At 41.4% G+C, this 13,567-nt stretch overlaps 2 protein-coding genes across 6 annotated transcripts in view; both read right to left on the reverse strand.

Annotated features, from left to right (window-relative positions):
- Nucleotides 1–5,032, reverse strand: part of LOC129863075 (endothelial PAS domain-containing protein 1-like) — a 115,351-nt gene extending 110,319 nt beyond the window's left edge. Inside the window, exon 1 of one of the 3 annotated variants that reach the window (XM_055935072.1) lies at nucleotides 4,460–5,032. In XM_055935072.1, coding sequence (XP_055791047.1) covers nucleotides 4,460–4,485 — 26 coding nt within the window. In that variant the 5' untranslated portion in view covers nucleotides 4,486–5,032. The remainder of the gene's footprint in view (nucleotides 1–4,459) is intronic. The other 2 variants (XM_055935074.1, XM_055935075.1) reach the window with 2 other exon arrangements.
- Nucleotides 5,033–7,164: 2,132 nt separating this feature from the next.
- The window catches only part of LOC129863111 (protein kinase C epsilon type), a 267,995-nt gene continuing 261,592 nt past the window's right edge, over nucleotides 7,165–13,567 (reverse strand). The window contains exons 15-16 of one of the 3 annotated variants that reach the window (XR_008760938.1): nucleotides 9,781–12,790; nucleotides 7,165–9,745 (exon numbers count right to left, since the gene is read on the reverse strand). Coding sequence is in view for 1 of the 3 variants with exons in the window: in XM_055935076.1 (XP_055791051.1) it covers nucleotides 12,641–12,790 (150 nt within the window). In the remaining 2 variants the exon portion in view is untranslated. Of the gene's footprint in view, nucleotides 12,791–13,567 lie in introns of all 3 variants that reach the window. The other 2 variants (XR_008760937.1, XM_055935076.1) reach the window with 2 other exon arrangements.

Consider the following 13,567-nt stretch of genomic DNA (forward strand, 5'->3'; position numbering starts at 1 on the left):
GAGAGAGAAACTAAACTGTAACCTTACTCAGGGAAGTGGCTCATTATCTGGAAGAGTATAAAGTGTGTACTTTGCCTGAACTTTTGTGTGTGTGTGTGTTTGTGTGTGTGTGTGTGTGTGTGTGTGTGTGTGTGTGTGTGTGTGTGTGTGTGTGTGTGTGTGTGTGTGTGTGTGTGTGTGTGTGTGTGTGTGCGTGCGTGCGTGCGTGCGTGCGTGCGTGCGTGCGTGCGTGCGTGCGTGCGTGCGTGCGCATGAGTGTGTAAAGTTAGGCATTAGGGGCTGTAGGTAGCCTAGTGGTTAGAGTGTTGGACTAGTAACTGAAAGGTTGCAAGATCAAATCCCTGAGCTAACAAGGTAAAAATATGTTGTTCTTCCCCTGAACGAGGCAGTTAACCCACTGTTCATAGGCTGTTAATGAAAATAAGAATTTGTTCTTATCTGACTTGCCTAGTTAAATAAAAAAACATTTGAGTGCTGAGTCCCCTAGGGGTACTTACCTGGCACATCATATATAACACTGCTTGGCCCTCTCTCAGCTCTCTTCTTGTTTCTCTGTTCACCGCCAGTCAGCAATCTACTCAATGTCAAGTCATATTCAATACTGCCTATCCCTCACACTCATGGAAGGAACTAAACCACTACAATTCCCCATTTGCTCCACTGAAAAGGATCCACGAACTATCGAGGTAAAACAGCTACAGACCTTCCAGAGGTGTGGGACCACCTACTGTCTCTCAGTGTGAATTTGGTTTATGTCTCTAAATCCCATGGCAACCTGTAATCATGGCCTAAAGGAGAAATGTTGAGCGGGGTAAGTCAGTGTTTGGGTAATATTTGGATAGCGGTGTGGCAAGGCGTTGGGCATGGTGCCAGCTCTTTCCCCACAGGCCAGTGGGCTGAATGGATGAGTTGACAGGGGCTCTGGCCAGAGCAGGGCTTTCCTTCTCCCCACAGGCCAGTGGGCTGAATGGATGAGTTGACAGGGGCTCTGGCCAGAGCAGGGCTTTCCTTCTCCCCATAGGCCAGTGGGCTGAATGGATGAGTTGACAGGGGCTCTGGCCAGAGCAGGGCTTTCCTTCTCCCCACAGGCCAGTGGGCTGAATGGATGAGTTGACAGGGGCTCTGGCCAGAGCTGGGCTTTCCTTCTCCCCACAGGCCAGTGGGCTGAATGGATGAGTTGACAGGGGCTCTGGCCAGAGCAGGGCTTTCCTTCTCCCCACAGGCCAGTGGGCTGAATGGATGAGTTGGCAGGGGCTCTGGCCAGAGCTGGGCTTTCCTTCTCCCCACAGGCCAGTGGGCTGAATGGATGAGTTGACAGGGGCTCTGGCCAGAGCAGGGCTTTCCTTCTCCCCACAGGCCAGTGGGCTGAATGGATGAGTTGACAGGGGCTCTGGCCAGAGCAGGGCTTTCCTTCTCCCCACAGGCCAGTGGGCTGAATGGATGAGTTGACAGGGGCTCTGGCCAGAGCAGGGCTTTCCTTCTCCCCACAGGCCAGTGGGCTGAATGGATGAGTTGACAGGGGCTCTGGCCAGAGCTGGGCTTTCCTTCTCCCCACAGGCCAGTGGGCTGAATGGATGAGTTGACAGGGGCTCTGGCCAGAGCAGGGCTTTCCTTCTCCCTAACAGGCCAATGGCTCTTTTAGAGGACCCAGCACAGAACAGGCCACAGAGAGAGCGAGAGTAGAGAGCACCCCATAATAAAGGTGACGTAACCTCACCAAAGCCACAAACCAAAAACAGACCAGCACAAAGTGGCTGGTGTAGAAAGCCAGAATGCTTTATAATACAGTACACACTGATAGCTATGAAAATAAACATTTTGAATAGATATATCTTTTGCTTGATAAATGAATGAGGGAAGAAAGTGGATGCTTGCAGTACATTTGTCACGCTGCTTGTAAAGTGTTATTGTACAGGCATATGAGAACAGTAAGTAAATAAACACATCAAACAATCCCGTGGTGGATCCTCTCACAATAACACATGGTCCATAAAACTAAGTATGCAATATCACTGCTCAAATAAACATTGCTGTGCAAGCCAGGCCAGAAGCAATGATTCACCCCATTGACAGTGCAATAAAGGCTAGACATTTCAGCTTGCAACAACTGGCAAGGCTTAACACACACACACACACAGTTCCTAGGCCGTCATTGTAAATAAGAATTTGTTCTTAACTGACTTGCCTAGTTAAATAAAGGTTAAAAAAATAATAGTATACTCTAAGATGACCACCATTTCTCCTGTGTTGTATAAGTTATGGCTAACGGGAACTCCTTCTCTGTGTTGTATAAGTTATGGCTAACGGGAACTCCTTCTCTGTGTTGTATAAGTTATGGCTAACGGGAACTCCTTCTCTGTGTTGTATAAGTTATGGCTAACGGGAACTCCTTCTCTGTGTTGTATAAGTTATGGCTAACGGGAACTCCTTCTCTGTGTTGTATAAGTTATGGCTAACGGGAACTCCTTCTCTGTGTTGTATAAGTTATGGCTAACGGGAACTCCTTCTCTGTGTTGTATAAGTTATGGCTAACGGGAACTCCTTCTCTGTGTTGTATAAGTTATGGCTAACGGGAACTCCTTCTCTGTGTTGTATAAGTTATGGCTAACGGGAACTCCTTCTCTGTGTTGTATAAGTTATGGCTAACGGAACTCCTTCTCTGTGTTGTATAAGTTATGGCTAACGGGAACTCCTTCTCTGTGTTGTATAAGTGTGTTTGAGACCGCAGACGGAGAGGCGCTCGTCTCATCACTAGACTCTCACAGTGCTCTCCTCAGGGGGCTATGGTGTCTCCATCTAACCATATTACTGAAAGAGCACCCAATACAGATAACACTACAAAACTAAGGGACACACAAATCCACTGTCTTCTATTAGGGAGCCAGACGAGATATCAAGGAGTTAAGAATTCAAAGATTTTAAATATATTTTTGAAGACACTGAGCTGTGGGCAGAGAAAACTGACGCTGGTGAACAATTATCCAGTTTCCAGTGCCACAGGCTGAGGTACAGTATGCTGTGAGAAGGGCTCTACTGTAAACCTCAGAACTACAGGCTCACCATCAGGCAACACTCAATACACACTATATAGTAGTGTGTAGTAATCTTTGTGGTTCAAGGAATGTTTTTGTCCGTTCTCTTCATATGAAGAGGTCACGAAGGTTAATATTTAGTTTTGCTCTGAGGTCTGAGATTAAAGTCAAGGTTACAGGTGTTCTGTGTTTCTATGAATCTTCTGAAACCCTCTTATAGATGACGAAACTCTCCGCTTACCGGTTCACCACTCGAGGGAATGTATAGACTGTATATTTATTATTGGTTGAGTATTTGAGACGTTCTGTTAAGCAGATAATGTGTGATGTCTGTTTAACAGTTGCCATTTCCAACCCTTCATGAGCTTCATGAGCCCTACACACTTAACACACTCTAAAATACAAGAGGTCACAGAAACAGTGTCTGTTTCATTTGAAGATGGAGATGGAGAAAGGTGCAGCATGCAAAGAAATTTGCATAAATGTTTATTTAACTTCACAGCCAGAACAACAGATCATTTACCCTCGGTAAATCTTTTCAGCACTGACATTTTTCTTGTGAATGTGAAAAGACATGTTTAATCTTTTTTACCAAGTAACATATGTTTAATACCATTATCACGATCAATTATATATACAACATAGGCTAATAGCCTGCAATATAAACAAAAAGTGAGGTCCTTAAATAAAAAACACAAATGTTTTAATGTTAAATCAATCAACAGCATTTTTTGACCTTGCCTAATTGATCATGCAGGCTTTAAATAATGGAATCTACACCATGATGGTCAATGCAATATGAAAAATGGGTGATGGTTACTATTATATTCTTCTATTTAATTTCATGTAAAAAAAAAGAGTTGCAGAAGATGGATAATGCTACATATTCACCACATCTAAAATTACCCCCACAAACCGTGACACCGTTTATGACTACTACGTTTGCACTGTAGTGAACTAGACAGCAGCGCTTCAAAATGGTCAAGCAGCGCTTCAAAATGGTCAAGCAGCGCTTCAAAATGGTCAAGCAGCGCTTCAAAACGGTCAAGCAGCGCTTCAAAACGGTCAAGCAGCGCTTCAAAACGGTCAAGCAGCGCTTCAAAATGGTCAAGCAGCGCTTCAAAACGGTCAAGCAGCGCTTCAAAACGGTCAAGCAGCGCTTCAAAATGGTCAAGCAGCGCTTCAAAATGGTCAAGCAGCGTGCCTGTAGACTACCACGTAACGCACAGTGCGCTTTTATTATAGCGCAACAGGTGTCCGTTCTGCGAATTTTCTGCGAAATGTCACTCATAGATCGCGAGGACAATAGTTTAATAGTCCTACCCTTTAACGTCTTGATTGTACGTTTTACATTATACTTTCTAACAGTATGTATTAATATAAGAATAAATAAGCCAAACAGGAAATATTTCAAAAAACGACATTACCTTTTCTTGTCCTTATCGGCAGTCATGTTTTCTTTTGCAAAGTTTAGTAACAAATGGAATTTCCCCGAAAGTCCCGACTCCAGTCCACTTTCTCAACAATTTTAAAGCAACGTAAGACGCAATGTTGAAAGTCAAATTGAGAAAATGAAATTGCTCTTTACGCACAGTCCATTTCATAAACAAGTTGTCCTTCAGAAGCAGTTGGCAGCTGTACAGTCTCAGAACACTGCCAAGGATTGTACAGCCTATTTATTCACCGATTAACTAAAGGTACAATACACAGGCTTTAGCCTACAAATACATTACAAGTTGGATAATGTCGGGTCTGCTGTCAAAGTTTCCTTAGTCTGCTCAAACTTCTATCCCCGTTCCACCGTACTCTCTCTCTTCCCCTCAGCTGGACCGATGACAGTCGCTCAGTCAATCTGACCACAGTGATTGGTGAAAATGCTGTGTAGAACCGCCTTAAATAACCCAACCCCCTACACTGAGTGTTTCGCTGTTTTATACTGTCACTGGTAGGTCTACACCTTTGAGTCGACTTGCCCTGTACATTCTGTTGTGTAGGTACATGTCAGTGATGAACTTATTGGCCTTGTATTGTGCAGATAAGTATGTCAACCTCCGATCCTTTTATCTGTTCATGTGCTAGTATGGTGATGGAAACAGAAAAAACACACGCCTGTCATTCATGCCAGCCAGTGGGGGCATTCAGAGTTCACACTAGTCTCTGCTGTTTTTAAATATGGTTCTACTAAAAAAATCATTTTCTGAAGAAATAACTGCTTTAGTCTATGGCTGAGATAACATTGCTTGTTTACCCATTCCGAAATGTTGAGGAAGATGTTTATTTTTTTATTTTATTTTGACATTTCAGACGTGATATACATACAGTCTTGTCCATAACTACTGACACTTTGATGAGCAAAAAATACTGTAAAATATATTGTATGGGAGAGAGGAAGGAGAGAGAGAGTCAACAGACAGACAGAGGTGGGAGAGAGAAGGGAGAGAGAGGAGGGGGAGGGAGCGGGAGATGAGAGGAAGGGGAGGCAGGGAAAAAAGGAGGGAGAGAGAATGGATGGGTAGAGGAGGGAGAGAGAGAAGGGGGAGAGAGAGCTGAGAGGAGTGGGAGGGAAAGTAGAAGGAAGAGAGAATGGGAGAAGGAGGGGGGAGAGGGAGAGGGGAGAGAGCGACAGAGAGGGGGAGAGAGCGACGGAGACCCTCCGTGGAGAGGGTTGAGGGGGGAGGGGTTGGAGGAGGTTGGGGAGAGGATGGGAGTGGGGGGTGGAAGGGGGAGGGGGTGAAAGAGGGGGAGGGAGAGAGACAGACATGAGATAAACAAGAAAAACATCAACCCTGTGACACTCATCTTTTCCCATCGACTGAAATGTATTGATAAAAACGTCAGCTGCTGTGACGTTTCAGCTTCCTTCAGGCTGTTAATGGGCTGCACAGGCATCTGATTGGTCAAAAGACCATAGAGTGAAGAAAAGATCAGATTTGGGCTGCCTGTCTAAACAGCTTTGTGATTCAAATGATTCACCTCAAGGATTAAACAGGTAAACTGAAGGGTCACTGAGTTGAGGGCGGTTGGTAGCCTATCGGTTAAGAGTGTTGGGCCAGTAACCAAAAGGTCATTAGTTCTAATCACTGAGCTGACTAATGAAAAATATGTTGATAAATCTGTTGATAGGCCCTTGAGCAAGGAACTCAACCCTAATTACCCCTATAAATTAATGTGGATAAGAGTGTCTGCTAAATGACGAAAATGTGTTGGGTCACTGTGACCCATAATAACTAATATATAAACTGCCATCCTTCTCAAACATATTTGATGAATATTGTAGAAAAAAGAAGGAAGGGAAGCGATGCTAGGATAACAACAGTAGACCAATGTAGATTTTTATTTATTTATTTCACCTTTATTTAACCAGGTAGGCAAGTTGAGAACAAGTTCTCATTTACAATTGCGACCTGGCCAAGATAAAATAAAAGATAGAAGGGGCTGTTTGGTAAAGGAGTCTCAACTTACTGTTGAGAGTTAGAATAATAGAATACACAAGGTGCAACTTCAAAATTTGGTTTTGCATTACCAGTCACTCAATTAGCCAATTTTTAGATTGGTAAATTAGTCTAGCGGCAGCTATCAAAACTTGTAGTAAGCAACCAGGCTGAGGACCCTTGATCATCAGTTTTTCATATTAAAACTGCCAAAAATTTTCTTCGCCCCATGGCAAAATGAGTAGAATTGCATGAAATTAACTTTACAACTTTGGATGTGGGTACGCAGACCCATGAACCACTGCGGAGGGAAAGGTGTTCCATTTTATTGTGGCCCCCACCCCCTTCAAAGTTGCCCATCCCTGGTCTAAATATTCAGTTTCCATGACACTAGTGGGGAATGAAACATTTGCTTTGAAAGGGAAGCATACCCAAATGTGGCAACATCAGTCAATGATTAATGGCACATCGTGTTATTGTTTTAACCGTGCGTATCTCAGAGTACCTTTCAACAGTGGTCACTTATGGACACTGGACAGTACTCTATATACACTCAACCCAATCTGGCAATGTAAACAGTGTTTCATAGAGAGCTGTTTTACCTTTATTTTAGCAGGGACCATTTTGAGACCAGGGTCTCTTTTGCATAAATATTGATTATCACTGAACAGAAATAAGCTCTAAAACAAGCAAATCCACTATTTGTTTTGACATCATTATATTTAATAAGTTCCAAAAACCAACAGTACACATTCACATCCTTTAGAATAAATTTGGCACACAGCAAAATGCTTACAATGACATACAATAATGAATGCCACACGACTTGAAAATAAAACAGTCAGGTGACAAACTGTACATAGAAAGCTTCACAATACAGAAACCAGAAATCCAATACTATTGTCCAGATTCCCAGACCCAGAATCAGTGTAGTCCTGGATTAAAAAGACATTCCAATAGATATTCTTAATTGAGCATGCTTTTATTACAGACGTAGTCTCCATTAGGAAACACTACATGTACAGAGGTACATACAGTAATATAATGCATGTGACCCACTGCTGTGTCTTTTATTCTACTGTATGTAACAAACACATAATACTCCGCCAGAGGTACTTCTTCAACAATGTACATTGTACTCATTCATCTGCTTCACTGACTTTACAACAGACAAATGGGTTTCCTATGAGTTTTTCTCTTCCTTTTACAAACAGTTTAAAAAGTACACAATAAAAGAAGGACCATGGAAAGTTGGAGTTAAGGATTTGGCATGCGGCATTTTGGACCTCTAGGGACACCGTCCGTATGGGTCGGAGTAGGACGGGGGTCTGCCATCTTACAAAACAAAACACAAATGTCCTCTCTTTAACACTGTTCTCATGTTGGGGGTCATGTGATTCATTGACACAGGTGCAGGTGTGTCAAAGGTGTGGTTGCTTTGGGTGTATGAGCGGCCTTCATGCAGTGGTGTGTGTGTGTGGGGCAGGGGCATCAGTATTGCTTTGACAGTTGATTCCATGATACCGTCACCTATTAACGCTGTTACAACCACTGTTGCTACAGTTACTCCTGCTCCCCATACCATAAGTGCTACTACTAGTGGAGCTAGCACTGTTATACATGCTACTAATAATACTACAATAACTACTACTACTACAATAACAACTGCTACTGCTACTTCTACAGTATTCATACTATCACTACTACACTACCTCTTCAATTGCAAATAGTCCTACTGTTATGAATCCAACATTTGAAAGTTACTTTCAAGTTTCTACTCTAAAATGGACTGTACAACTTGCAATATCATAACAAACCAACATTGTTCTTTTTGTGTTCTACTGACAGAATCTGCCAGTAGATTTGACTTGACCTTGATTTGGTGTAGGCTTACAATAACACATACAGTATCTTGGCCAGAGAGTTATTTGGCTTGAATGCATTAAGAAGGTCGATGGTTTCTATAAGCTTCATGAATCCAATAGATTTACTACCTTTGGTAATATTAATGTTCTAAAGAGATATGCTATAGGAAATGTTGACCTCTTTTAAAGACATATGCTATAGGAAATGTTTACTTTCTAAAGAGATTTGCTATAGGAAATGTTGACCTCTTTTAAAGAGATATGCTATAGGAAATGTTGACCTTTTTGAAGAGATATGCTATAGGAAATGTTGACCTCTTTTAAAGAGATATGCTATAGGAAATGTTGACTTTCTAAAGAGATATGCTACAGGAAATGTTGACCTCTTTTAAAGAGATATGCTATAGGAAATGTTGACCTTTTTGAAGAGATTTGCTATAGGAAATGTTGACCTCTTTTAAAGAGATTTGCTATAGGAAATGTTGACCTTTTTGAAGAGATATGCTATAGGAAATGTTGACCTCTTTTAAAGAGATTTGCTATAGGAAATGTTGACCTTTTTGAAGAGATATGCTATAGGAAATGTTGACCTCTTTTAAAGAGATATGCTATAGGAAATGTTGACCTTTTTTAAAGAGATATGCTATAGGAAATGTTGACCTCTTTTAAAGAGATATGCTATAGGAAATGTTGACCTTTTTAAAGAGATATGCTACAGGAAATGTTGACCTTTTTGAAGAGATATGCTATAGGAAATGTTGACCTCTTTTAAAGAGATATGCTATAGGAAATGTTGACTTTCTAAAGAGATATGCTACAGGAAATGTTGACCTCTTTTAAAGAGATATGCTATAGGAAATGTTGACCTTTTTGAAGAGATATGCTATAGGAAATGTTGACCTCTTTTAAAGAGATATGCTATAGAAAATGTTGACTTTCTAAAGAGATATGCTACAGGAAATGTTGTCCTTTTTTAAAGAGATATGCTATAGGAAATGTTGACCTCTTTTAAAGAGATATGCTATAGGAAATGTTGACCTCTTTTAAAGAGATATGCTATAGGAAATGTTGACTTTCTAAAGAGATTTGCTATAGGAAATGTTGACCTCTTTTAAAGAGATATGCTATAGGAAATGTTGACCTTTTTGAAGAGATTTGCTATAGGAAATGTTGACCTCTTTTAAAGAGATTTGCTATAGGAAATGTTGACCTTTTTGAAGAGATATGCTATAGGAAATGTTGACCTCTTTTAAAGAGATATGCTATAGGAAATGTTGACCTTTTTTAAAGAGATATGCTATAGGAAATGTTGACCTCTTTTAAAGAGATATGCTATAGGAAATGTTGACCTTTTTAAAGAGATATGCTACAGGAAATGTTGACCTTTTTGAAGAGATATGCTATAGGAAATGTTGACCTCTTTTAAAGAGATATGCTATAGGAAATGTTGACTTTCTAAAGAGATATGCTACAGGAAATGTTGTCCTTTTTTAAAGAGATATGCTATAGAAAATGTTTACTTTCTAAAGAGATTTGCTACAGGAAATGTTGTCCTTTTTAAAAGAGATATGCTATAGGAAATGCTGACTTTTATAAGATATATGCTACAGGAAATGTTGTCCTTTTCTAATATGCTACAGGAAATGTTGACCTTATTTAAAGAGATATGCTATAGGAAATGTTGACTTTTATAAGATATATGCTACAGGAAATGTTTACCTTTTCTAATATGCTACAGGAAATGTTGACCTTTTTGAAGAGATATGCTATAGGATATGTTGACATTTTTAAAGAGATATGCTATAGGATATGTTGACCTTTTTAAAGAGATATGCTATAGGAAATGTTGACCTTTTTAAAGAAGTATGCTATAGAAAATGTTGACCTTTTTAAAGAGATATGCTATAGGAAATGTTGACCTTTTTAAAGAAGTATGCTATAGAAAATGTTGACCTTTTTAAAGAAATATGCTACAGAAAATGTTGACCTTTTTAAAGAGATATGCTATAAGAAATGTTGACCTTTCTTCAAAAGAGTTGAGAGAGGGCAAGGAGAAGGCAAGGAGAGGGCAAGGAGAGGGCAAGGAGAAGGCAAGGAGAGGGCAAGGAGAAGGCAAGGAGAAGGCAAGGAGAGGGCAAGGAGAGGGAAAGGAGAGGGCAAGGAGAGGGCAAGGAGAAGGCAAGGAGAAGGCAAGGAGAGGGCAAGGAGAGGGCAAGGAGAGGGCAAGGAGAGGGCAAGGAGAAGGCAAGGAGAAGGCAAGGAGAGGGCAAGGAGAGGGGTGGTGAGGTGGTTTGATGGAGCATTCTGAAGGAAGCACATAGACATGGCTATCAATGGGGTTAAAGACAGGCAAATGAAAACAGCCATGCATACACTGTAAAAACCATACAAAACAACAGCAAATAGTCAGTGGGAGGAAGAACAGCGAAGACACCTGGCAAGAAAGCAAAGGAAACCAAAAACAGACAGACAGACATAGAATATTGCACATGGACATTGTCACTTTTTCATATTCTAGTAATACACAATAACATCAAATGCATAACCATGCAATAGATGATACCTCTATTTCTCCAAGAAGTCCACAGGCTTCTATATACAAGGTGGTCTGTACAGAGGGAACGACACGGCCAACTGGTGATGCCTTCCCCCACATGATTGTGAGTCTTGTTGCATAGCAGGGAAATCCAGGATTTCAGACACTGAGCAACAAGACAATTCAGTAAAATCACGACAAATAAAACACAAAATGAAATAAAACACACAATGAAATAAAACAGACACAATGAAATGTTAAAGCTTCAAGAGGGCCCTTCTCATGAACCCACTGCCTATGTCGCACACGCACAAACAGACTCGCACAAACTAGCATACGTGCAGTATACTTACTGACACACACACACAAAAACAAAAACAAATACAAAAAATACATTCAGTTGCATCCCCACCATCACTCATGCATACAAGCACAATCGTTCACATTGAAACCCATGACATTCATTTGGAGCACATGAAGCTAGACTACCATAACACTGTGGGCATATCTACAATATGTAACTGATCTGCAGCTACACACAACAGGCATTTCATGTACATGGACTTGTTCTAATTCTGCCGTCATTCTGATCTTGAGGAAACTTTGAAACTTATTGACACTGTGAACCAATTGGTTTTAGCTTTTTAAATACAATCATTGGTTCTATGGATTCGTTTTTTTGCATTTAAACATGGTAGAGGAGGACATTCTAGTACATCCAGTTTAAACATGGCAGAGGAGGACATTCTAGTACATCCAGTTTAAACATGGCAGAGGAGGAGGACATTCTAGTACATCCAGTTTAAACATGGTAGAGGAGGACATTCTAGTACATCCAGTTTAAACATGGCAGAGGAGGAAGACATTCTAGTACATCCAGTTTAAACATGGCAGAGGAGGAGGACATTCTAGTACATCCAGTTTAAACATGGCAGAGGAGGAGGACATTCTAGTACATCCAGTTTAAACATGGCAGAGAAGGAGGACATTCTAGTACATCCAGTTTAAACATGGCAGAGGAGGAGGACATTCTAGTACATCCAGTTTAAACATGGCAGAGAAGGAGGCCATTCTAGTACATTGAGAGATTTACAGGACAGCTTAAGAAATTACAGATTCATATAATAATATAATTATTTCAGTATCATATACTCACTAAGGAACTAGGATGGTTGACAAAACAGTTGAAAGTCTGACATATCGTAAGGAGACCATGTCGAACAAGACCCCTGCCCAAAGCACACATAACCCCTGACCTTTAAATCCTTATATACACAAAAAGTTGACACCGTCACACAAACATTCCCTGTACATTTCATAGTCCACTGGAAAGGGCCTTGTGACCATTTGGGGCTGGACTGTGAGGAGCTTTCATCACTGTTATCAGCCCGGACCAGGGGGGCAAGGGCCTGGCTATATTCAGTGTCAGGGGGCTAATCCTAGGGCCACCCTCCACCACAAGGAGTTTGGTTTGATCCACCACTCTGATCTGGACCAGAAAACATGCACTGATGGACAGACACATACAGGCAGATATACTGGTAGAGCGCTGTAGATGGTCTGGTTTAGGTTTTGAACTTGGTACTAATCTGAGGCCGGAGTTTTAAATGAGTGTGTGAAAGTAATAATTTACTCTGTGTGTATTTTATAATTCTGTATGTCTGCATGGGAGAAAATACATTGGTTTGCATGTATGTATGTTTGTATGTGTGTTCGCAAATGTGTGTGTATGTCAAGTGTTCCTGCATGTATGTGTGTCTGGTGTGTGTGCAGGCCTTAGGACAGATTCTCCTCCCCTCCAAAGTAGGAGAAACCCTTGAACTCGTCTTGGTTGATCTGCTTAATAATGGCGTCTTCTACAGGGGTGAGGACAGGCTCCTCGCGGGTGAAGTCCTGGTCAAAGTTGTTCACGTCCCTTTTTGTTTTCTTTACAGGAGCAGGAAGGAAGGAAGGAAGGAAGGAAGGAAGGAAGGAAGGAAGGAAGGAAGGAAGGAAGGAAGGAAGGAAGGAAGGAGCATGAGAGTCAGATAGTACAGGATGATGACTGCCAAATAATTAGACCTCCTTATTTGATAAAGTAATGATAAAACAAGGCTGATTAACATATAGATTTGGATGGAGTGATCACGTTGTGTGATTCGTTGAGGTGCTCATCGTCCCCTCTCTGTGTGAATGGAAACAGGATGTACCTTTCCCCTCACACTCCATTCGGTATTTCATAATACCCCATGCCCAGCAGGTCTCTAGCTATACAGTACATTTACATTTGAGTTATTGCTCGTCGACATTTGAGTATATGCTCGTCGAACATCTCATAACAAACTCATGGGCATTAATATGGAGTTGGTCCCCTCTTTGCTGCTACAACAGACTCCACTCTTCTGGGAAGGCTTTCCACTAGATGTTGATACTTTGCTGCGGGGACTTGCTTCCATTCAGCCACAACAGCATGTTGGGCCACAACAGCGGGCACTGATGTTGGGCGATTAGGCCTGGCTCGCAGTCAGCATTCTAATTCATCCCAAAGGTGTTCGATGGGGTTGAGGTCAAGGTCAGTCAAGTTCTTCAACACCGATCTCAATAAACCATTTCTATATGGACCTTGCTTTGTGCACGGGGGAATTGTCATGCTGAAACAATAAAGAGCCTTCCCCAAACTGTGGCCACAAAGTTGGAAGCACAGAATCGTCTAGAATGTCATTG

This window comes from Salvelinus fontinalis, chromosome 1 (assembly GCF_029448725.1).
Source record: "Salvelinus fontinalis isolate EN_2023a chromosome 1, ASM2944872v1, whole genome shotgun sequence".
In the NCBI taxonomy this organism is placed as follows: Eukaryota; Metazoa; Chordata; class Actinopteri; order Salmoniformes; family Salmonidae; genus Salvelinus; species Salvelinus fontinalis.